Here is a 25,113-nt window from a genome sequence, read left to right as displayed (position 1 = left end):
CTATCCCCCCACAAGGTGTCTCCTATTTTCCCTATTATCTCCTGTGTATTTATACCTGCGTTTTCTGTTTGTCTGTTGCCAGTTCATCTTGCCTCGTCAAGTCGTTCCAGCGTTTTTTCTGTGTGTTACCTTCTCTCTAGTTTTGTTTTCTAGTTGTCACGCCCTGGCTCTGGGGACTCTAGTATGTTGAGCCAGGGTGTGAGTTTTCATTTGTTTATGTTCTAGTTGTTGTAATTCTATGTTGGCCAGGGTGGCTCCCAATCAGAGACGGCTGTAGCTCGTTGTCTCTGATTGGGAGTCATACTTAGGTAGCCGTTAGGCATTCATTATTTGTGGTTTCTTGTTCCGTGTTGGTTCGTGTTTGTAACCAGGGACGTTACGTTTTCGTTTTGTTGTTTTGATCGTGTGATCATTCTTTAAATAAAAATGTTCGCATTCAACGCTGCGCCTTGGTCCTCCTCAATTAATGACGATCGTGACACTAGCCTTTCTGCCAGCCCTGACCCTGAGCCTGCCTGCCGTTCTGTCCCTTGTTGACTCTGCCCTGGATTACAAACCTCTGCTTGCCCTCGACCTGCCGTTTTGCTTGACCCTTTGTGATAATAAATATTCTGAGAACCGAACCAGCCGCCTCCTATGTCTGCATAACCTGAGTTGTGATAGTGACGACCCTACAGCACACTTTGGCTACAGGCAAACGTGGCTTTACCAAAGACAACACGGAGTGAAGTGCAATGAATTAAACCAAAGTTTACACAATGCTGAATCCCAAATATACGGATTGTTTAATACACAGCAAAGTAATAACAACAATAAACAGTTCAAGAATACATTGAAAAAATATGAGTATTTTTCTCCTTTGCTTATATATGTTTGACGGTTTATTAATTGTTATTGTCAAGCGACAAATCACATGTACAGTAGCCGACGTGTGTACATATCTGATATGAAACAATATAGCTACATTGTTATACTCACAGATATTTTGAACATTAGCCTATGTGTTACAAATACTTTTACAGTTAACATTACAGTACAACAGCAATACACACAGACATTTAGCCGATCAGGAGAAGATATAATGAAGAGACCGATTTAAGCACTAATACAAAAATACTGGCTGCCATGTTGGAGGGGTGCAGGCTTTTTGGCTGTACCTCTACTCTGTGAATGGTTCTAACTGATGGGAAGTGTCGGATGGCAATGTACAAACAAGACCTCATTTGGTTATCATATTGAGAATATCCCTGCACAAAATAGCTCAATTTAAGGCAAAACAAATACAAAACCATCCTGAAGCAATATGCAAAATAGTTCTTGTTTTTAAAAGGGTACATTCACTATGTGAACAATTACATTTATTAAAACGTATTGATTATAATGTTAATTACCTGAACATAGGAAAGTGCTTTTAGAGACTGAGACACAGAAATACTGTGTTGTGCAATTATTGTAGTGTGATAATATTTTCAGTATGGGTCACCTGATGATTTCAGAAATAAAAATAATTATTTAGAAGCAATGAAATACTGACTACTCTGCATTTGTCAATTGTTGGTTTAGCTTTCATACAAATACAAGTTAACATATTGTCAACATTTTGCACACTGAGTGTAAGGGAGAAGAACAGACACATGGAGGATTACTTGTTTTCTATGAGAGTCTGCACTTTGAGGACCAAGTCTCGAGCCATTGTTAGGACCTGTGGGACGTTATGATGCTCAGCCATTTCTGAAGAGGGAAATCAAATCAAACACACTGTGTTACAATAACCTAATTGGTTGTGTTGATTTACATATGAGTGCAGCCTATGGAGTTATGCTTTTTGCCTTTGTTAGCAAGCACAATAAAAGCAGTTGCTACATTCAAAACATACATTCAGCAAGCAAAAAGAAAGTGGCAATGAAATGAATGAAATAACTGAATTATCAAATATTCCATTCCATAACAACATCTAACATCATCCTTTAGCCTCACCGTTGAAGAACTTAATGATGTCAGTGAAGTCCATGTTGTTCTCCAGGATGATGTCTCGGTACATCTCCACCAGTGCCAGAGCGATGAAGAGAACAAAATGAGTGGAGGAGGTATACGTGGCCGCCCAGATGGTCTCCCACACGGAGAACACATCATCATACACCATCTCTGAAGGGAAGAATGGCACAGCAGGTTATACACCAAGTAAGACGCTGTGATGTGACCTGCCTGCAGAACAGTCATGTTACATAAATAAAAACGTCAGAAAATCCTAACAATGACATTTTCTAAAATCTGTATAGGACCTTCATATTGAATACCTTGATCAAGATTAATTTAGGTTTAAGCATCACCAGCATGCCCCTTTCTGTTTGATTCCATCACCATACACATACAGTGGCTTGCGAAAGTATTCAACCCCCTTGGCATTTTTCCTATTTTCTTGCCTTACAACCTGGAATTAAAATTTATTTTGGGGGGGTTTGTATCATTTGATTTACACAACATGCCTACCACTATATTTTTTATTGTGAATCAAACAAGAAATAAGACAAAAAAACTGAACTTGAGCGTGCATAACTATTCACCCCCCAAAGTCAATACTTTGTAGAGCCACCTTATGCAGCAATTACAGCTGCAAGTCTCTTGAGGTATGTCTCTATAAGCTTGGCACATCTAGCCACTGGGATTTTTGCCCATTCTTCAAGGCAAAACTGCTCCAGCTCCTTCAAGTTTTTACATTTTACGTAATTTAGCAGACGCTCTTATCCAGAGCGACTTACAGTTAGTGAGTGCATACATTTTCATACTGGCCCCCTGTGGGAAACAAACCCACAACCCTGGCGTTGCAAGCGCCATGCTCTACCAACTGAGCTACATGATGGGTTGGATGGGTTCCACTGGTGTACAGCAATCTTTAAGTCATACCACAGATTCTTAATTGGATTGAGGTCTGGGCTTTGACCATTCCATTCCAAGACATTTAAATGTTTTCCCTTAAACCACTCGAGTGTTGCTTTAGCAGTATGCTTAGGGTCATTGTCCTGCTGGAAGGTAAACCTCTGTCCCAGCCTCAAATATCTGGAAGACTGAAACAGGTTTCCCTCAAGAATTTCCCTGTATTTAGTGCCATCCATCATTCCTTTCAATTCTGACCAGTTTCCCAGTCCCTGCCGATGAAAAACATCCCCACAGCATGATGCTGCCACCACCATGCTTCACTGTGGGGATGGTGTTCTCGGGGTGATGAGAGGTGTTGGGTTTGCGCCAGACATAGCGTTTTCCTTGATGGCCAAAAAGCTAAATTTTAGTCTCAACTGACCAGAGTACCTGCTTATTTTTCTCTTTAAGCAATGGCTTTTTTCTGGCCACTCTTCTGTAAAGCCCAGCTCTATGGAGTGTACGGCTTAAAGTGGTCCTATGGACAGATACTCCAATCTCCACTGTGGAGCTTTGCAGCTCCTTCAGGGTTATCTTTGGTCTCTTTGTTGCCTCTCTGATTAATGCCCTCCTTGCCTGGTCCGTGAGTTTTGGTGCGCGGCACTCTGTTGGCAAGTTTGTTGTGGTGCCATATTATTTCCATTTTTTAATAATGGATTTAATGGTGCTCTGTGGGATGTTCAAAGTTTCGGATATTTTTTTATAACCCAACCCTGATCTGCACTTCTCCACAACTTTGTCCCTGACCTGTTTGGAGAGCTCCTTGGTCTTCATGGTGCTGCTTGCTTGGTGGTGCCCCTTGCTTAGTGGTGTTGCAGACTCTGGGGCCTTTCAGAACAGGTGTATATATACTGAGATCATGTGACAGATCATGTGACACTTATATTGCACACAGTTGGACTTTATTTAACTAATTATGTGACTTCTGAAGGTAATTGGTTGCACCAGATCTTATTTAGGGGCTTCATAGCAACGGGGGTCAATACATATGCACGCATCACTTTTCCGTTATTTATTTTTTTGAATTTTTTGAAACAAGTGATTTTTTTCATTTCACTTCTCCAATTTGGACTATTTTGTGTCTGTCCATTACATGAAATCCAAATAAAAATCAATTTAAATTACAGGTTGTAATGCAACAAAATAGGAAAAACGCCAAGGGGGATGAATACTTTTGCAAGGCACTGTGTGCGATGTAAGACATGCTCATGCAGATGTCAGCACCTCGTTTGAAGTCTAGCAGGAACCAGCGGTAGCAGAAGTAGAAGTGAGTGTAGTCTCCATTCATCTGCATCACTTCAAAGAGCTCTGAATCAAGGATCTAGCAGAAAAAAATATGAGAGTGCCTATCTGTTACTACAAAGTAATATCACTGTACTTATAATAATTTGCATGTGTGACTGTGAATATATGTGCGTGTGTGTGAGCATACGTGTTTATGGTACCTGGATGAGGGAGCGCATGTTGGCAAAGTGTGAGTCCATGGCCCCTCCATGGGGGAAGTTGTGATTCATCCTTTTCATCAACTCAGAGAAGCAGCTGAAAGCCATGACCTCTGGGTAACACACAGACACAAATAAACAGCAAATGATGAATGTTATCTTACTCATGTCTGCAAATGATGCAGTAATATTATGCAGTATAAGAGAGCTATTGTTCATGCAGACTGACCATCATCCAGAATGACCAGTAAAGGAGCCAGCAGATCACACATGCCCTGGACATAGCCAATCTCCAGATGCTGCCACACATAACTGCACATTATGTTGCGTAGTTTTTCCAGGTTAGCAGGGGTGAAGTACCAGTAGGATCTGTCACAGCGTCTCACGTCCTTATCAATGCGATGCAGGTTGAGCAAGTACAAATCCAGCTGCTCTTGCTGCACAGAGTGACAAAAGGGACTAAGATGAGTTAAAGTTGTTCAACTTCAAATGGCTATTGTTTCGTCATTCATACCAGCATTGTGTCAGCTCTGTAGCCAGTTGGGTACTGTATGTTAAACCAACTCTTAGCCAATCAACCTCAAAATCTGTGACATTCATTACAGTACACATACAGTAGGTAACTCATTTGGAGTACTTACAGAATAGATAGTCCCTGCAGGTGAGACCTCAGGTTTGAGTTCCTTTGTCGCAACCACAGATTCAGACTGAGGGTAGAGACTCTCTATCTCAGGCTCCTCCTCAGACAGGGCTGGCTCTGTTCCATCAGGACTGGTGTTGGAGCGTGCATCCAGGACAGGCTCCCCTGAGCCAACTCTCCCGAGGGCCAAGGGGGCTTGTGGGGGAGCCATCAGGCCAGACAAGGGTCTAGCCCAGGCCGTGGGAATGTCCTCCATCTCTAAGGCGGAGGGCGAGTCATCAGAATCTAGTGTATCAGGAGATCGCCTAGAGGGGGCTGTCACTGTAACACTGGCCCTGGCCTCAGGCGGGGGTGGATTCAGTACTGGCAATGCAGGTGCATGTTTCTCTGAATCTATGGCAACTGTCTTTTCTGGAGCTGTGTTATTGTATTTCTCAGGGACACCGACTAATGGTTTGGTTTCGAATACTTTTGCAACCTTTCCTTTAGTACTATCCATGTCTTTCTCACAAACACAAGCCTTGCTGGTTTGAGGGGTTTGAATTTTTAGAAATTCAGATTCTGTGATTTCTTCAATGTCAGAGGAGGTTGTGTCCTCTTTTCCAGCAATACCAGCCTCCCGTATCGTTGTTGAATCTTTGTTTCCTTCTGTTACAGATGGCTCTGTGGGACAGAAGGGCTCTGTCGCTGGGGCTTTGCTCTTTTGTGTTTTAGTAACTGTGGCCTCGCCTAGTCGCGGTGCTGGAATATATACATTAGAAACCTCAATTTCTAGTTTGAGAATATCAGTATTCTCAGTTGCAAAAGCTGCTCTCACAAAGAGATTTGGGTCTTTTGTGGTGGAAACTTCAGACAACCCATCTGCTATAACTTTGTTTTCTTCCATTTCAACATTTCCTAAGGACTTTACATATTCTTTGTCAGAACCCTCTTCAACCTTTTCTGAGGTTTTCCCGATTTCTACCAATTTTGAGCTTTCAACCACTTCACGCTCTGGGGCCTTGAACTCTCCAGCTGATGCAGCCTTGTTATCAACTGTTATCGGCAGCTTCAGTTCTTCAGTTTCACCTTCAGTTCCCAAGACAGTGAAAGGACTCTCTATTAGGGGTGGCTCAGCCTTGGCCACTGGGCTAGATGCAGCTCCTTGGGCCGCTGATGGCTCTGGTGATGGCTGAGTGGCTGCTGGTCTGACTGGTGAGTCAGATACATGACTGTTGTTGTTGTTTGTGCTTTGAGGCTGTTCTGGAAGACCTGAGTCAACAGACAAGTTGCAGAAGGATGGGTCCCCAGAGTCTGAGGTATCATTTGGGATGGCTACATCTCGGAGGTCTTTCATTGGGGTTATGGACTGCTCTTTTCTTTTCTCTAGCTTTGTCTCAGATTCAATCAGATCCACTTCCTCGACAGACCAAAATGCCTGCAACAGCAGACCATAGGACAGTGAATACTAAGTGTCATCAATATATTATATTAAAATCCTTCAGTATAAACATACTGTACCTGTGTGCTACTGCTGGAGTCACTCTGTGAGTGGACAATCTGTTTGTCTGAACCAATGCTCTGTGAGGACTGGTGTAGGAGGATGAGCCAAATGCCAACCAGGAAGAGACCGGAACAGCATGGGGAGAGACGTATGTAAGTGTGTTAACCATATGAGTATGAGTCACAAATTCTGTCATGTATTGCCATCAAATGGGACAGGTATGACCCCCTTACATCAGTGCTGATGGTGGAGTCTTGCTGCACTGGTCCTGGTCTGTCAACACTGGCCACAGAGTTGCACTTGGCTATGGCTTCAGCATGCTTCTCCCCCTCACTCTGCTTTACGATGGTCTCACAGCCCAGCCACTCCTTCATAGTCTGCTCATAGCAGGCCCGCACCTGCTCGTCCACCTATACACACAGATAAACACACAGGGTCACTAGTGTGTAATGGTATTACATTTGACCCTCCTCCCTACTTTGATTCCTGAGTTTGTAATTTTACCACAATATAACAGTGCCCACCTCCATCCTACATTTCTCGGTCATATCGAAGTGGTAGTGACCCAGCAGGAATGGCCAGACCTCCTTGCGTATTGTAGGATCCACACCACCATAGTACACCAGCCGCAGAAGCTCTTGCTCATCATATACCTGCAGGAGAAAAGGTTGTGAATGTGATTACATACAGTGCCTTGCAAAAGTATTCATCCCCCTTGGCGTTTTTCCTATTTTGTTGCATTACAACCTGTAATTTAAATTGATTTTTATTTGGATTTCATGTAATGGACATACACAAAATAGTCCAAATTGGTGAAGTGAAATGAAAAAAATCACTTGTTTCAAAATATTCTAAAAAATAAATAACGGAAAAGTGGTGTGTGCATATGTATTGACCCCCGTTGCTATGAAGCCCCTAAATAAGATCTGGTGCAACCAATTACCTTCAGAAGTCACATAATTAGTTAAATAGTCCACCTGTGTGGAATCTAAGTGTCACATGATCTGTCACATGATCTCAGTATATATACACCTGTTCTGAAAGGCCCCAGAGTCTGCAACACCACTAAGCAAGGGGCACCACCAAACAAGCAGCACCATGGAGAACAAGGAGCTCTCCAAACAGGTCAGGGACAAAGTTGTGGAGAAGTACAGATCAGGGTTGGGTTATAAAAAAATATCAGAAACTTTGAACATCCCACAGAGCACCATTAAATCTATTATTAAAAAATTGAATTAATATGGCACCACAACAAACCTGCCAAGAGAGGGCCGCGCACCAAAACTCACGGACCAGGCAAGGAGGGCATTAATCAGAGAGGCAACAAAGAGACCAAAGATAACATTTAACATTTTAGTCATTTAGCAGACGCTCTTATCCGGAGCATACATTTTTTATATATTTTTTTATACTGGCCCCCCATGGGAAACGAACACACAACCCTGGTGTTGCAAACGCCATGCTCTACCAACTGAGCTGCAAAGCTCCACAGTGGAGATTGGAGTATCTGTCCATAGGACCACTTTAAGCCGTACACTCCATAGAGCTGGGCTTTACAGAAGAGTGGCCAGAAAAAAGCCATTGCTTAAAGAGAAAAATAAGCAGGTACTCTGGTCAGTTGAGACTAAAATTTAGCTTTTTGGCCATCAAGGAAAACACTATGTCTGGCGCAAACCCAACACCTCTCATCACCCCGAGAACACCATCCCCACAGTGAAGCATGGTGGTGGCAGCATCATGCTGTGGGGATGTTTTTCATCGGCAGGGACTGGGAAACTGGTCAGAATTGAAAGGAATGATGGATGGCACTAAATACAGGGAAATTCTTGAGGGAAACCTGTTTCAGTCTTCCAGAGATTTGAGACTGGGACAGAGGTTTACCTTCCAGCAGGACAATGACCCTAAGCATACTGCTAAAGCAACACTTGAGTGGTATAAGGCGAACCCACATCCCTGCCGGCCAAACCCTCCCCTACCTTGGACGACGCTGGACCAATTGTGCGCCGCCCATGGGTCTCCCGGTTGCGGCCGGCTGCGACAGAGCCTGAACTCGAACCATGGGTCTCCCGGTTGCGGCCGGCTGCGACAGAGCCTGGACCTCTAGTGGCACAGCTAGCACTGCCTTAGACCACTGCACCACTCGGGAGTCAAGAGACTTGCAGCTGTACCCCAAGAGACTTGCAGCTGTAATTGCTGCAAAAGGTGGCTCTACAAAGTATTGACTTTGGGGGGGTGAATAGTTATGCATGCTCAAGTTTTCTCTTTTTATGTCTTATTTCTTGTTTGTTTCACAAGAAAAAATATTTTGCATCTTCAAAGTGGTAGGCATGTTGTGTAAATCAAATGATACAAACCCCCCCAAAATCTATTTTAATTCCAGGTTGTAAGGCAACAAATAGGAAAAATGCCAAGGGTGGTGAATACTTTCGCAAGCCACTGTACAGACTCAATATAGTACTGTCATCAGTTGCTGTGTGGTTCTGTATGCCTCTCAGTGGGATGTTGATGTTGATGAAGGCAGATACATTCGCACTGTGAGCAGTTAGCTAAACCCTGTAGAACATACACAATCACTGCAGGTTGTGGTTGTGTGTACAGTGTGTTTAGAATGATGAGCAGATGGTACAGTAGATCTTACAGAGCAGTCCTGGAGGAAGCTGCTCCAGACATCCACAGTGAGCCCTTCCCGGGCATCATGTGGCACGTCAGGGTTGACGATGGTGGAGTTGACCAGGGCAGAGAGGTGGATACGAACGGTGGACAGGTGACGGCAGTAGGCAAGCCCTTCAATGAAGAAGTGAAGAAACGTGCATGGTTATCAATCCAACCATAACATGAAGACACTGGCGTACCACACGTTCCCGCAAGACGGGCTCCGCCCCCCACCACCAGACCTTGCAGGGCCCCTGCGAAACTACAGTATGCCACTGCATGAAGAATATAGCATTTGAATCAGTCTTTCCAAAATGAATTCAAGATGCATGTACTCACAGCCATAGAAAGCACGGGAAATTATCTGGTACTTCATGGTGTCACAGAGGAGTTTCAGGGGAGCCCTGTCCTGGTTGCAGCCGTTGGGTAGCGAGCCAACAGGGGATCCGTTCAGAGAGCAGGAGAAACAGGAGGACTTCCTGGGAGTTGGGTGCCACATGTTCAACGCCTGGTCCATCAGCTCTGGAGCCACTGGACAGCAAACAGGGTCAATGTTACCATCAGCAGGAACATCGTCGTTATTGTTATTGTCATTAGCAGCAGCTACATGATCATCTAGAACTGATGGAGGATTTGGGTGACTTTCTTTAATAATAAACATGTAAACATTGACAAACCAAGCCAGAAGATGGCGGTGTGACAAAGACAACTTAATGCCCATGCATGGTCTCAAATCCAGGGTAACTAATGGAGGGTGTTCGCAGGTTCACAGGACTACAGATACAGGCAGAGACACAAGGGCTGGACAGAGAGGGGCTGAGGGAAGGCAGGTGGGACAATGGTCAACAAAACAAACAATGAGAGAGAGAGAGAAAAAAACGAATGAAAAGTATATTCAGTACATATTTGAACAGAAAATCGATACAGAATAAAGAGATCACAAGTGACATACCAAAGTCTGACGGAGTACCAGGGAGCAGGATCCGAAAGACATAATCAGTGGCCTCGTCCTCCTCTTTATCCGACACAGACTCCACAGACCCCTGCGGACTCCTCTTCCGCAATTTAGGGAAAACCTTTCCCTGTAGGCAAAGGAAGGTACTGCACTCAGTATAAGACAAAAGGATGTTATGATGATGATTCGCGAGAGTGATTAAAGTTTATTTGATCTTACTCTAAAACTCTGATCCCTATCATTTAATTTTGACGCAAGACTAGGCTAGATACAATTAATAATCCAGCCTGAGAACGCCAATCTCAAGTCAATGTCCTTGTCCTTGGTCTTGCAAATGTCCTTCATGTTATCCAGAGGATGTATTAAGACCCCACTCACACCTAAACTCCTAGGCTTTATAGTCTTTCACCCCCCCGCCAGGTAATATACCACAACCCTTACAAAGCTATCTTCTACTGCAGCCTGTGAATTATAGTCTCAGCTCTGCTATCACTACCACGTTCATCATCACAACCCATATCAAAACCTTCACATGTTGTTCCCTTTGCTTTGGCAGGTCAAGGTTATTTTATACTTGGAGGCTAAATTGGTGGCAGCAGTGTACTAACACAGAGATCAGAGTTATCCTCAGTCAAACAACAGAAATACTGCTACTTATGAGCCTATTTCTAATGTTACAAGAAACAACTAGCTAAATCATACCATCAGGCTTGATTTAGTGGATGTGGACATAATAGCTACAGTAAACATTAATTGAGATCGGAATAATTGTCATGAATTCAGAATGGGACTTTATCTGGGGCATTTATATGTTCCATGCAGACCTTTCCCCTCTGGGACCAGAGCGGAGGATCCAGTTGTCCGTGTGGCAGCAGGCCCGTCTCCAGGCAGGTCAGGAACTGGAGCAGGTGTCCTCCCCGGGGGAACCGCAGTGGAGGCCTCTGGATCCCATCCTGACTCACCAGAACCACTGTCCCACCACTGTCCACTGGGAAAAAACGTGATCACAAGGTCAAGAACACACAAGCAAATGTATACAAAGCTATAGGCCTACATAATTAAGAGAGGTTCCTGTACCTTGCTGATGGCAGTGCAGATAAACAATCTCCGCCAGGCGAATAGTCATGGCAAAGTCCCAGTAAACACTGTAGGAAAATCAATAAGAGTGAACAAATCATATATAATTTGGCATGCTCTTTGTGGACAAATATGAGTGTCAGAATATGTTTCTATTACTGTGATTTGATATTACCTTTTTTCAGTGTCATCTGCCACAGTGCCATTCATGAGCTGGTTAGGTGTCCATTTCAGGGTCATGAGATCTGCAGTCTGGTGGAGAGACAGGTACCCTGGGATAGCCTCCATGTCATCCCTCTGTTGACCAAGAAAATAGATTTGCTAAAAAGCATTCCCTGCTGTTAAAAAGCTATGTCAGATCCTTTAAATCACACACACACACACACACACACACACACACACACACACACACACACACACACACATACACACACCGGCTGCACCAGGACATTGTTCTTGCCAAACAGCAGTGTAGCCCTGTTGTTCTGATGGAGGGACTCAACATAGTCCCTAGCCCACAGGATGGGCCGGTCCTCCATACTGCCACTGGACTGCCTCTTCTGGATCTATTAGAAAAGACCATTGGACCATTCTTTATACATCATATATTTCACAACGCATCATTCATTTACAAACACATCATCCATACACTGACCAGGGCAGGTCGCCTGGAGGGGGAGTCCTGGCGACAGTGGCCACTATGGATGCGGTGTCTCTGGACTAGCTCATCAGCAGAGGGGTCTGTCCAGAAGTGGTCGGCTGTCTTCACCTTAGTGTATTCGAGAGCACAGGGGCCGACTGCAAGAGTAAGAGCAACAAAACACTAAGATCCACAACAGTTTGGGCGTGGAAAGGTGAAATCACTATTTATAATATAATATATAATATATTATGCCATTTAGCAGACGCTTTTATCCAAAGCGACTTACAGTCATGTGTGCATAAATTTTTTTACGTATGGGTGGTCCCGGGGATCGAACCCACTACCCTGGCGTTACAAGCGCCATGCTCTACCAATTGAGCTACAGAGGACCAGCCCCTAGCCCCTAAAGCAATGTACTGAATCATCATCATCCAGAGTGAACGATTGAAGTACCAGCAATGTCATTGTTAACTTCACAGGAAGAGGTAAATGCACTTGTCTGTTATAAGTGTGAGTACAATGTTAATTTGGAGTTAGTAACCAGTATATTTATCTTCTAAACCACAGAGCTACAGTGGGGGAAAAAAGTATTTAGTCAGCCACCAATTGTGCAAGTTCTCCCACTTAAAAAGATGAGAGAGGCCTGTAATTTTCATCATAGGTACACGTCAACTATGACAGACAAATTGAGAAAAAATAATCCAGAAAATCACATTGTAGGATTTTTAATGAATTTATTTGCAAATTATGGTGGAAAATAAGTATTTGGTCACCTACAAACAAGCAAGATTTCTGGCTCTCACAGACCTGTAACTTCTTCTTTAAGAGGCTCCTCTGTCCTCCACTCGTTACCTGTATTAATGGCACCTGTTTGAACTTGTAATCAGTATAAAAGACACCTGTCCACAACCTCAAACAGTCACACTCCAAACTCCACTATGGCCAAGACCAAAGAGCTGTCAAAGGACACCAGAAACAAAATTGTAGACCTGCACCAGGCTGGGAAGACTGAATCTGCAATAGGTAAGCAGCTTGGTTTGAAGAAATCAACTGTGGGAGCAATTATTAGGAAATGGAAGACATACAAGACCACTGATAATCTACCTCGATCTGGGGCTCCACGCAAGATCTCACCCCGTGGGGTCAAAATGATCACAAGAACGGTGAGCAAAAATCCCAGAACCACACGGGGGGACCTAGTGAATGACCTGCAGAGAGCTGGGACCAAAGTAACAAAGCCTACCATCAGTAACACACTACGCCGCCAGGGACTCAAATCCTGCAGTGCCAGACGTGTCCCCCTGCTTAAGCCAGTACATGTCCAGGCCCGTCTGAAGTTTGCTAGAGTGCATTTGGATGATCCAGAAGAGGATTGGGAGAATGTCATATGGTCAGATGAAACCAAAATAGAACTTTTTGGTAAAAACTCAACTCGTCATGTTTGGAGGACAAAGAATGCTGAGTTGCATCCAAAGAACACCATACCTACTGTCAAGCATGGGGGTGGAAACATCATGCTTTGGGGCTGTTTTTCTGCAAAGGGACCAGGACGACTGATCCATGTAAAGGAAAGAATGAATGGGGCCATGTATCGTGAGATTTTGAGTGAAAACCTCCTTCCATCAGCAAGGGCATTGAAGATGAAACGTGGCTGGGTCTTTCAGCATGACAATGATCCCAAACACACCGCCCGGGCAACGAAGGAGTGGCTTCGTAAGAAGCATTTCAAAGTCCTGGAGTGGCCTAGCCAGTCTCCAGATCTCAACCCCATAGAAAATCTTTGGAGGGAGTTGAAAGTCCGTGTTGCCCAGCGACAGCCCTAAAACATAACTGTTCTAGAGGAGATCTGAATGGAGGAATGGGCCAAAATACCAGCAACAGTGTGTGAAAACCTTGTGAAGACTTACAGACAACGTTTGACCTGTGTCATTGCCAACAAAGGGCATTTAACAAAGTATTGAGAAACTTTTGTTATTGACCAAATACTTATTTTCCACCATAATTTGCAAATAAATTCATTAAAAATCCTACAATGTGATTTTCAGGGAAAAAAAATCTTATTTTGTCTATCATAGTTGACGTGTACCTATGATGAAAATTACAGGCCTCTCTCATCTTTTTAAGTGGGAGAACTTGCACAATTGGTGGCTGACTAAATACTTTTTTTCCCCACTGTATGTCCTTATCTGAAATAAGGTAATATCCACTGTTAAGCACTAGTCTCCTATGTCATGTTGTATCTATAGGTTATCTCAGAGGGAGTCACATTCACTGTAATGTGCCATTCAATGTGTTATTTCTTATCTTATCAGAGATCCGTCCGGCCACATCCTGGCAATAGAAGCCATAAGAAGAGGTACATCAATACCTAACAGAGAGGCAAGGATTGGTCCATCCACAGCATCCATTAGAATGGCCTCCCTGTCATAGAAAGTACTGGAAGAGAGAAAACCATGTTTACTAAAAATGGTGCAAGAAGAGGCATTGCTGCATGTTCCCTGAAAAGTGATTATAATACTGTTTTCACATAGGATTTACAGTATTTTGCCTGTAAAAACAAATGGCCAATGTTTATATGACCCCCTTACAAACAGGCCAATTTTTACCACATTCTTGCCTACACACGCCTTTTATACCTCCCGTGCACATGCCGGCAGACCGGTGACAAGTGGTAGTAGTGGTGTGCAGATGTGGGTGGGCGTTTATTTTAATAAATCCATTGAATATACAGTACACCATCAAAAATAAATCCATTATTAATTTGTTTAGGCAGGTCCTACAAAACATTATAAGACTAATAAAATACATTTTCAAAACAATAGAATGGTATATTTGGAGTTTAATTATGTTACATCCAAATAAATGAAATCAATTTTGTTAATTAAACAGTCAAGACACACCTACCCCGATCACAGTCCACACGCATATATTTTGTAGTAAGAATATAATAGAATATAACAGAATAAAATACAAATAATATTTTTCCCACACAGCTTGTGTCACGGGAATGTGTGGAGCAGCTGTCATATAAAAAAGCGATACTGTAGATGAGCAAACTAATAGATGAGCTATACCACCTCCACTTACAGTATTTTCCCAGCCAGAAACCAATTAACCAAATAGCCTATACAGACAGAGATTCAGTTAAACAAAATCACATTGATTGAGACAAGTCAGTGAAGTCACAAGGTTTTGGTTGGGAGAAGGCCTGGGCTACTAAGCGTCTGTGAGTGAAGAGCAAATTAATCCACTTGTTAAACTACATAACATGCTGGCAACATGTCCTAAATAATGAGCCAACTAGACAAGATGATCATGAGCAGCACTCACCTCAACTTAGCTAACATTTCCCCAGCCTAATTGTAGAACTGGTAGGAGGATGGTTAACTGCCGCACCCTAGCAACCATCAAGAGTTTAAGAGCGTAGTGCGTGCCAATGCCGCCTCAGCATTACGGCTACGTTTTATACTAAGCCGTAGGCAGAACTTTACCAAAATGATTATTGGGTTGTTAGACGGAAATAAAAGTTTTGCCTTTGATACAGGCAATACCTTTCAGATGTAAGGAAGAGGCGGAAAAAGTTGGCGGTATGGTAAAGTCACCAGAAAAACGTTTTAGTGTGAAAGGGATATAAGTAGTAGGCTATACATATTGAACAGCTACAACTGTTGGTATTTGTAAGATCAAACACAATGTCAGCCTATCAACTTGAAGCTGATCAGTTTATTAATTGCTAACCTGCTGTTCTCTACTAGGTACATGACAATCTTGTCCAGAAGCTTCTCCATGAGAGCAGTGCGGATCCACAGGTTCCTCAAGCCCTGAGGAGGGAGGTTGGTCACCCTGGGTTGTTTCGGAACACTGACATTATTTAGTTGAGCCTGTCTGCTGGAGAATACAGAGAGGAAAGGAGAGTTTGATACAAATGTTGTATACATTTAACGTATGTGTGTATGTGTGTGTGGGGGGGGGGGTTAGAGTTAGATCAATGTCTTACTTGGTCTCGATGAGCTGCTCTAGTTCCTGGACCTTTTGACACAGTTCCTCCACCGGGGTAAAGCTCTTCCCCACCTTCATGAAGAGTGCTGCTACCTTATTACTGCACAGGAGGCCTGCTGCTCGCCTCTTCAGCCCATGGAGCACACATGCCTCCACTACAGCTGTAGACACGCATAGTACAGAATATACAGACACCAACAGTAAACACAGAGTTTGGCTTTCCCCAAAGCCATATTCACTAAGCTATGATTGCATATATTGTAAACAACAAGTAAACCACATACTGTTTATGGATTTCCCTTGCAGAGTTTGATATTGAGTTTTTCAGGAGCACCCAGTGAAAATGAAGTGAGAAACCCTTGGACAATCTGAGTGCTAACTGCAGAGAGGCAGGGATGGGTTGGAGGGCAGGTGCAGGTGGCTCTCAGCAGGACCAGAAATAGACTGAAAACCGACAAACGCTGTTTACTGTTGCTACACTCTTAGAAAAAAAGGTGCCATACAGGGTTCTTCGGTTTGTCCCCATTGGAGAACCCTTTTTGGTGCTGGGTAGAACCCTTTGCAGAGGGTTTTATCTAGAACCCTCTATGTAGGATTCTTCAAAGAACCCCCTGTATATGGTTCTACCTAAAACCCTCTATGAAGGGTTCTACCAAGAACCATTTTATCATCTAAAGGTTCTTCCTAGAACCGTCTATGAAGGGTTCTACCAAGAACCATTTGATCATCTAAAGGTTCTTCCTAGAACTGTCTATGAAGGGTTCTACTAGCCTTATTAGCCTTTAAAATTGTATTATTTATGACAATACATTATATACATCAAGCCTTTCTTTGAGGGCCTAGTTATACCCTTACACAGTGGTGTTAGGAGTCTCCTGGTGTACAGGCCACATCCGGCCTGCAAGTCACATTATGCTGGCTTGTAAAGTGATTTGTAATTTCTATTGGAATCCAGCCAGAGTTAGGATATCCAACAAGTGGAATTGTTAATCACCCGCAACCCGCATCCAGAATGACTGCCAGGGTAGGGAAGAATACTGAGACTACCTCAATCATCTAAACTGGAACAAACATCTCAGTAACAGGTGCAATAAATCCAACAGATTGGATTAGTTTAGAAAACTGTATGTTATTTATCTTTGTGTAGCATAAAATTAATCAACCAATCAATGTACATGCAAAAACACAGATATTACAGTAAAACAATTCTGAAAATCTCCCTGCAATAGAGCATGCTGGGAAATATTATATATGGTTTTATTTAGAACCCTTCTTGTCTTCCAAAGAATCCTTCTTGCCTTCCAAAGAGTTATCAAAGAACCCTTTCTTCCACAAAATCGTTCTTAGGATGTTAAAGGTTCTTCTAGGTAGAACCCTTTGCCTTACAAAGAAACCTTGTCTTCCAGAAAGAGTTATTCTGATCAAAATGGTTCTTGGTAGAACCCTATCCCTCCCCCAAAGAACCCTTTTGGAACCATTTTTTCTAAGAGTGTAGGGTATCCGTGGATGTGTGGAGGTGTAGTATCAACACCTTTGAATATTGTAATGAATTCCCCCTGTTGGGGTGGTGACAAAGGGTGGCTTGACCTGCCCTACCTGTCTGCTGACAGTTCAATTTAACACAGATAGACCTACATTTGCAGAGCAAAGTGACATCAGGCGTTATCCTGTGGGAGTGGAAATGTCAAGCCCTGTCAAGCCCTGCCACCTCCTACTACCCCAATCTGTGTACGGTCACATTCTCAACCAACACAGCTTGATTTTAGGCGGGCTCTGGCCACAGCCATTGTAAAGAATAAGAGACAGCCTAAAATCAAGCTGTGTTGGTTGAGAATGTGACCATACGCAGATTGGGGTAGTAGGAGGTGGCAGGACTTGACAGGGTTTGACATTTCAACTCCACAGGATGATGCCTGATGTCACTTTGCTCTGTAAATGTCAATGTAGTCATGAGTAAATGTCTGACCATGCAATCAGTTCAGACTTTTTATGTGAAATTAACTGTATGTCTATGGCAGGAATCATCAACTAGATTCAGCAGCGGGCAGATTTTTTCTTGATCGGATGGTCAGGGGGGCGGAACGTGATTACAAATAATTGATTGACTGGAAATTGACCGCAAGAAGTCCAAACAGATATAATATTTTACTAAACATAATCATTTCAAACATTGCTTACATTTGTTTACGATTACATACACTGTATCTCTCTATTATGCGTGGGAATAGTTTGGAACAGATTTCCAAAATTAAAATCACTTGGAGCTGATATGTCCAACAATAAAAAATGAAAAACATAAATAAATAAATATATAAACATTTTGCTCAGAAAACCTGGGGGGCCAAATAATAATCCCCCTGCTTTTGACTCCAGAATCTTACTGCTGTGCTGTTAATGTAACAATAATCCTATGTGTTACAAAGCACTAGTTCAAACCAACAGTGATTCTTCAGTTGATAGAGAATAGCAGCAATGCATGGGTCTGTGATAAGAGAGAGAAAGGTGATCTTTGGAGATAAGGTTACTCATCTCACGAAACATGTGTTTCTTACTTGCCACAATCTCTTGCTTCTATCCACTCCTCTCTTGCTCTCATTACAATCATAATGGTGTTTGCTCCAAGATGATAAACCAAGCACTTGTGCATCTGTTACACATAAGCTAAGCAGTCATTGAATCGACACTTAGACCCACCCAGATCAGCTATGCAGCTAGGCCTGCCCATCAACCATGGCACCCTCCCTCCCATCAAATCACTGGAGCACTGCCATATGCCTCTGAAGTCCTTCAGTGGGCTTGTAGATTTGGTGTAATGATTTTGTGTACAACACCATCAAGTACATTTAATAAACAGTTACTGTAGATCAGTTTAATGAATCCATCCCTAATCTATCTGCATAACCTTTAATTGGGGATAGCAAACCATCAAAAAATATATAGGCAAGTCAAACTCCAATGAGCAATATGAACTGTCAATACTTTTGTAAAATCTGCAACACTGATTAAATAAGTAATATACTACTTCATGAACACACTCACCACAGAAGGATATTATATGGCTGCTGTCTGCGTGCACAAACTTCCGAGTCACTGCTTCCTCCATGATCTGTTTCACCTGGGAAGAAAAGAGAGTTAAAGGTGAAGTTGGGTTTAATTCGACCGGCAGATAAAGAGACCGGTTCTGACATGAGGAAACAGAAAGAAAATCAAAGCGTGGAAGGAGGGAAGGATGGGGAGTGATTATGCAACAATAGATAATCACGGGCAGGCAGAGGGAGGGTGGCGAGGGAATGCAAGCAAGCGTGCAGATACTTATTGACAGACTAGAGACAGAAAGGGTGGTAGATATGTATCACTTCAGACAAGACAGAGCTTGACTAGCGTAAAAGGAGCGACTAAAGTGTATATTTTCAATGATTTTCCAGTGAAATGTCTCTGAGATAACTTTTAGGTTGTTTGATGAAGCTGCTTATGTTATCTTAGTATTTCTCATATAACCTCAAAATAAAACACAACAAACACGCAATAGTAAAATATAGTGTGACCAATTCCCAGATTATGAAATTATACAGTGCAGAGTAATTGTGAACATTGTGAGGAAATTGATAGAAATTCAATAAGATCTACTCGAAAAAATGGGAAAAAACAGTCAGGGTTTGAGATACAGTATATTTAGTATCACCAACTAAGACCCTTTTCCTTGCTGCACAGCCTGGTGCCAGTCATGTCCCCAGTGTGATGAGGCCTCCACATGCAATGAGTCACACACAGGTGACTGAGAGCATGGTGAAGCTAAACCTGGAAGTCTCCAATCCGCACACTACTGAATAAAACATCCTGTTTACCCCCCAGCGGGCACCAGACCCAATGATTGACTTCACAAGACTCACAATAAGAATTGCTGCCATGAATAACTTGTCATGTGCATGTGTGTGTGTGTGTGGGGGTGTGTGGGTGTCTGCGTGTGTGTGTGATGGTGCGCGTGTACTGTAAGTGTGTGTAGTGAGAGATACAGATAACTGATATGATGATAAACTATCTATAGATAACATTCTAAAATGTATCACCAATGAAAGTCACCCATTAATTTTTTCAGCTCTGTCAAAGATGAAGCTCTCATAATTACAAACAATGAAAGTGAATAGCCAATCACTTGGTCTGTTGTCCATACCGTTTTTTCCCTCATCTAAAAATGTCACAAAGCTGGACAGGGCCAGAGACATAGTGATAATACAAAAAATAGGTGTGTAAACTTTGAACGCAAAAGCTGGGTAAACTGCGTTTACTTGCGTTTACCCTACACTCCACCACTGGTCAGTGCTATCCATACAAATGAATACACTATACAGTCTGCTGCTAATGATGTAGTTTTTGTTTTCTATCAGCACAAAACAACAAAGTGCAACTCTTAAATGGACAGAGGATACACCAGCATGCAGCTACAAAGAAAAGGAGCCAGACAGGGAGGAAGTCTCCTTTCTCCCTTTCAGGTTTCCCTAAGGCTGCAGCCGAACTATACCATGAGCCAATTTTCCTTTGAAGAAGTATGATATGGCTGTAGCTAACAGATGGGGGTCTCTGGCAGAGGTGGTGGGGTCAGATAACGATGAGTCGCCAAATAATAAACTGTCATGGAACAACAGCAACATCATAATAATTTATGAAAATGACCATATCTTAGTGCTCGCTTGTCAGAAAATGTAAAACAAAGTGTAATATTCTTTCTGGAGGTGTATATGAACAGATTTGAATAAGATTTAATGTTGCTCAAATGCTGTCAGTTCCACATTAACTTTCTAAACACTGGATGAAGCAAGACATAATCTTATCAATTTATTTGATGTTGTTTTTTATATAAAAGAGAGAGGGGCAATAGGCTATCTGAGATATTAGCATGCCCAGTGAATTGAATTGCCCTCCATTACAGCACGAGCATTAACATGAAAGACATCACATGTAAGAGCTGTTATCAATAATTATATAAATGATGATGCTCATTGGCTCTGCACTGTGACATGCACACGTATTCACATGCAGATAACGGATCCATACCTTAACCGTTACATTGATCTTGACGGTATTGCCTAGGCTACCTACTGAGCCCAAATGATGATTATGATTTCTCTGCATAGGCTATAATCCAAGTATTTCAATCCAAGTCGCCACTGAACGCATGAGCGCACCCTTTATAATTAAATCACGATCCAAAGAAGCATATTAGGCTACATTTTCACAATTAGGCTACATTTTATTGAAGCATATCAATTTGATCAGACCTCCCTATTTTACAATCTAATTTTGGCCATCCCAATAAAACAGAACTGCTGCCAGCGATCCATGACCAACGGTTGCTTCTAATAATTAGTTGTTATAAACATTGCAAATATATAGGCACCCACCTCTTTCTTCACATTGCGCAGCAATTTCTGACGCGTCTCGGCCTCTGGAATAAGAAAACATAACCGTATCATACGAAAGCTGCCGAGGCATTCAAACCTATGTTGATATTTTTTTCATCGATTTTTTTTTGCCTATTCAAATAGAAAAACGAAATTATTGAAACATTTTACCTCCCATTGCGACCCACTGTTGCTGTTGATTCAATTGCACAAGGACAGCTATTTGCTTCAAAAGAGTCCCTCTCTTCAGTTTACACTCTGGCGGATTGTGAATATGCGGCCGAACGCCCCTTTAAAGCAACACACGACACACGGTGCAATACACAGCCAATCTTGATGATATGGCATGTATTTACAGTCTATGGTTGATAAAGGATGCAAGGACGCACGCAGGTAGGCTACACACGAAGGCAGGTACAAGTACGCGCGCTCTCTCTCGTTCGCTCGCTCACTCACTACACATACACACACGCAATAAGGGGTTAAATGTGTGGGTTGAATGGTATTCCACTGTCTTATTTTGCGGGGCAATCTGTGATGATCTCCACCTCATAATAGACAATATATGATTTATGACAGTAAGAATAACTAATTTGTAGTAGGCAGCTAACCAATATTTTCTAGATAACAGCTAATAAAGTTAAGATATCAATCTACCACTATCTCCATTGTAGTCAATGTGAAAAAGAGGCTTTCACGTCCCGCATCAAAATAAATTAGTAGTAGGCCTAACACAATTTCATGTAAGCATGTATAGAATTTTGAGTTTGCGTTTTCAATGGCACATCACCAGATGCCTCTGGCTTTCCGTCGTTGATGTCAGACATAATGGGGAGGGAGGGCTCTTTGGGGAGGGTATCTTGATGATAGTGAGGTACAGTGGCGATGTTAGCATGTAAATCTTGGTGGGGCAAATTAAAAAATATATTTTTAGATGCATGCCAGCAAAGCCACTACACACGACAACACAACACAACACAACACTAAACAATACATGAATTGAACTATAATGGTGGCAAACGGTGCCCACAAACTGTTAGGGCCCACATAAAGCTGTCCGAAAGCAGAGCTTTCTTTTCAGCACCATGGAGTGAATCCTTACCACTGCTACATCTGGCTATCAGCAGAGCTTTGTCTGGCAGCGAAATAGTTAATGCAGCCTCATTTACTGCCTTTAAAAAAAACATAGCTGATATGGCTGACTTTCCTAAACAAATGTGGTTTCTACTGACAATTGAGATGTACAAACTATGGCATAAGGGGACGATGAGCGGATTAAAGGCAATCCGTAATTTCAATAAAGACATTAATGAGCGAGCTAGGACAGACGTAGTCAATATAACTATTTGTTCAGCACTTTTGAAATGTACAGTGACAGAATTCAGAACATGGGCCGTTCTTACAGTATTCTCCCTGTACACCAAGTCAGAACCGTAGAATAAATAAAGGGGGCATATAAGCAGACAAAGAAAGCTCTTACAATATTAGATGATTACATTTCTCTAAAACAGTCTATAGGCTACATGTGCACCACCAAGTCAGAACAGTAGGCTAAGTTAAGAGGGGCAAAGGGACCAAATTATTAGGGTGAGGCACATGGGCTACTAACAGCTTACTATACAACATACACTTAGTATTACTTCCTTAGCTACAGTATACATATCTCCCTGGCATATTACATAATTTATGCAGCAGCATACAATACATTTTTGGACTCACCTTGTTGTGCTGTGCTCACTTAAACAGGAAGGTGGCGCGGCGGTCCTTGTGGGCAAATTTTGTCATCAAACTTTGTCATCAAAGTCTGGCGTTCCCTGGATTTATGGTGCTTTCAAGACAACTGGGAACTCAAAAATTATGACGTCAGTGATCTTCAGGTCGGAGCGCTAGAAAGAGGCCCGAGTTCCCGACTTGGAATTTCAAAAAGTATTTTCCCAGTCGGAGCTCGTTTTTTTCAGAGTTCCCAGTTGTCTTGAACTCACTGAAGTCTGAGATTTCCCAGTTCCGAGTTTCTAGTTGTTTTGAACGCATCAGATTAACAGCAGGCCAATGTATTTAACCTTTTCTGGCCCATGGCATGTGAATGTTTATGCTTTTAAGCTTGGAAAAGAGACCCTTAAACCCAGACTTGGACCACACACCCACTCCACTGAATAACAAACTAGTGATTGCTTTGCAAGGCTTGCAGTTAGCCACTGATTCCTTCCAAACCACTCATTGTTGAATTTGCGATTTCCAACTTGTTGTGTAATGTTTATGTCCAATGGCCGATGAGCACCGATACATTTTATCTATAATTTCTCTTCATATGACAAGGATTGAAAAAGATTTGCCAGTAGATGTCGATGTGATTCATGATGATGACTGCTTGTCTAGCTTGCTAGCTAAGATTTTGAAAGTATGATGTTGACATGATCAGTCCAATAAAAGCGACGGTAGATATAATGTGATTTGACGTCATTTTATCTGTGGCCAATGACCTTGAGCCTTCTTGTATGGGGACTTCTAATGTAACTCTATGGCAGCACCCAAGGGGCTAAAGTTTTCGAGCTCTCCCCATAGATTTTGCGGTGACGTAGTGTCCCCATGAGTGACAGAACACTGAGCCAATCACGGCACAACTAGAGAACATTACCAATCCTAATCTCCGTATTTTCCGCTGGCTGCCCCACCGCCACAGAAAGCACTGAGCTAGGCTGAAACACCTGCATTTTGGAGCTGCCTTACTCAAGAAAGCAAAAAAAGAGGCCATGTTTGTATGCGGCTTTATTAACTAAATGATTTGTATTAATTTTTTACATTGTTTGCAAACTGATATATGACACGTATTAATGGGCTCCCGAGTGGCGCAGCGGTCTAAGGCACTGCATCTCAGTGCTTGAGGCGTCACTACAGACCCCCTGGTTTGATTCCAGGTTGTATCACAACCGGCCGTGATTGGGAGTCCCATAGGGCGGCGCACAATTGGCCCAGCGTCGTCCAGGTTTGGCCGTTGTAGGCCGTCATTGTAAATAAGAATTTGTTCTTAACTGACTTGCCTAGTTAAATAAAGGTAAAATAAAATAAAAATGCCAAAATAACATGCAAAACAGGCAACAACAACAACAAAAAATATATATACAGTACCAGTCAAAGGTTTGGATACACCTACTCATTCCAGGATTTTTCTTAATTTCTACTATTTTCTACATTGTAGATTAATAGTGAAGACATCAAAACTATGAAATAACACATATGGAATCATGTAGAAACCAAAACAAGTGTTAAACAAATCAAAATATATTTTATATTTGAGATTCTTCAAAGTAGCCACCCTTTGCCTTGATGACAGCTTTGCACACTATTGGCATTCTCTCAACCAGCTTCATGAGGAATGCTTTTCCAACAGTCTTGAAGGAGTTCCCACATATGCTGAGCACTTGTTGGCTGCTTTTCCTTCACTCTGCGGTCCGACTCATCCCAAACCATCTCAATTGGGTTGAGGTCAGGTGATTGTGGAGACCAGGTCATCTGATGCAGCACTCCATCACTCTCATTTTTGGTCAAATAGTCACTTGGAATGCATTTTAATTATCAGGTGTGCCTTGTTAAATGTTCATTTGTGTAATTTCTTTCCTTAATGTATTTGAGCCAATCAGTTGTGTTGTGACAAGGTAGGGGTGGTATACAGAAGATAGCACTATTTGGTAAAAGACCAAGTCCATATTATGGCAAGAACAGCTCAAATAAGCAAAGAGAAACTACAGTCCATCATTACTTTAAGACATGAACGTCAGTCAATCCGGAAAATGTCAATAACTTTGAAAGTTTCTTCAAGTGCAGTCGCAAAAACCATCAAGCGCTATGATGAAACTGGCTCTCATGAGGACCCCACAGGAAAGAAAGACCCAGAGTTACCTCTGCTGCA

General features: G+C 42.4%; 1 protein-coding gene across 3 annotated transcripts; it reads right to left on the bottom strand.

The window, feature by feature from the left end:
• Positions 1-761: 761 nt before the first annotated feature.
• On the bottom strand, positions 762-21,638 carry LOC121573828 (small G protein signaling modulator 1-like). Of its 3 annotated transcripts, none has more exons than XM_041886148.2 (23): positions 21,378-21,638; positions 21,207-21,250; positions 18,847-18,922; positions 15,806-15,968; positions 15,547-15,696; positions 14,177-14,244; positions 11,821-11,963; positions 11,600-11,731; positions 11,341-11,462; positions 11,166-11,233; positions 10,913-11,076; positions 10,086-10,215; positions 9,473-9,664; positions 9,120-9,265; positions 7,006-7,134; positions 6,715-6,891; positions 6,499-6,567; positions 5,000-6,415; positions 4,588-4,795; positions 4,362-4,471; positions 4,141-4,237; positions 1,978-2,145; positions 762-1,731 (listed from the first exon to the last, which is right to left on the bottom strand). In XM_041886148.2, the coding sequence occupies exons 1-23, from the start codon at positions 21,382-21,384 to the stop codon at positions 1,643-1,645; spliced, it is 4,068 nt and encodes a 1,355-aa protein (XP_041742082.1). In that variant the 5' UTR covers positions 21,385-21,638; the 3' UTR covers positions 762-1,642. The 3 variants fall into 3 exon arrangements, with proteins under 3 accessions (XP_041742082.1, XP_041742083.1, XP_041742084.1); XM_041886149.2 differs by having other exon boundaries at positions 15,547-15,693; XM_041886150.2 differs by lacking the exons at positions 21,207-21,250; positions 21,378-21,638 and adding an exon at positions 16,092-16,251 and having other exon boundaries at positions 18,847-18,909.
• Between the last annotated feature and the right edge of the window lie 3,475 nt (positions 21,639-25,113).

The sequence above is a fragment of the Coregonus clupeaformis genome, chromosome 9 (genome assembly GCF_020615455.1).
Source record: "Coregonus clupeaformis isolate EN_2021a chromosome 9, ASM2061545v1, whole genome shotgun sequence".
Lineage (NCBI taxonomy): Eukaryota > Metazoa > Chordata > Actinopteri > Salmoniformes > Salmonidae > Coregonus > Coregonus clupeaformis.
This window is presented reverse-complemented; position numbering and strand designations above follow the sequence as displayed.

What these genes read in the sequence shown, in the direction of transcription:
- LOC121573828 (XM_041886148.2), bottom strand. An exon ending in AATCCTTGCCTCTCTGTTAG is followed by an intron (nt 11,964 to 14,176) that starts GTATTGATGTAC and finishes TTACTCTTGCAG; the next exon opens with TCGGCCCCTGTGCTCTCGAA. An exon ending in GCAGATGACACTGAAAAAAG is followed by an intron (nt 11,234 to 11,340) that starts GTAATATCAAAT and finishes ATTTTCCTACAG; the next exon opens with TGTTTACTGGGACTTTGCCA.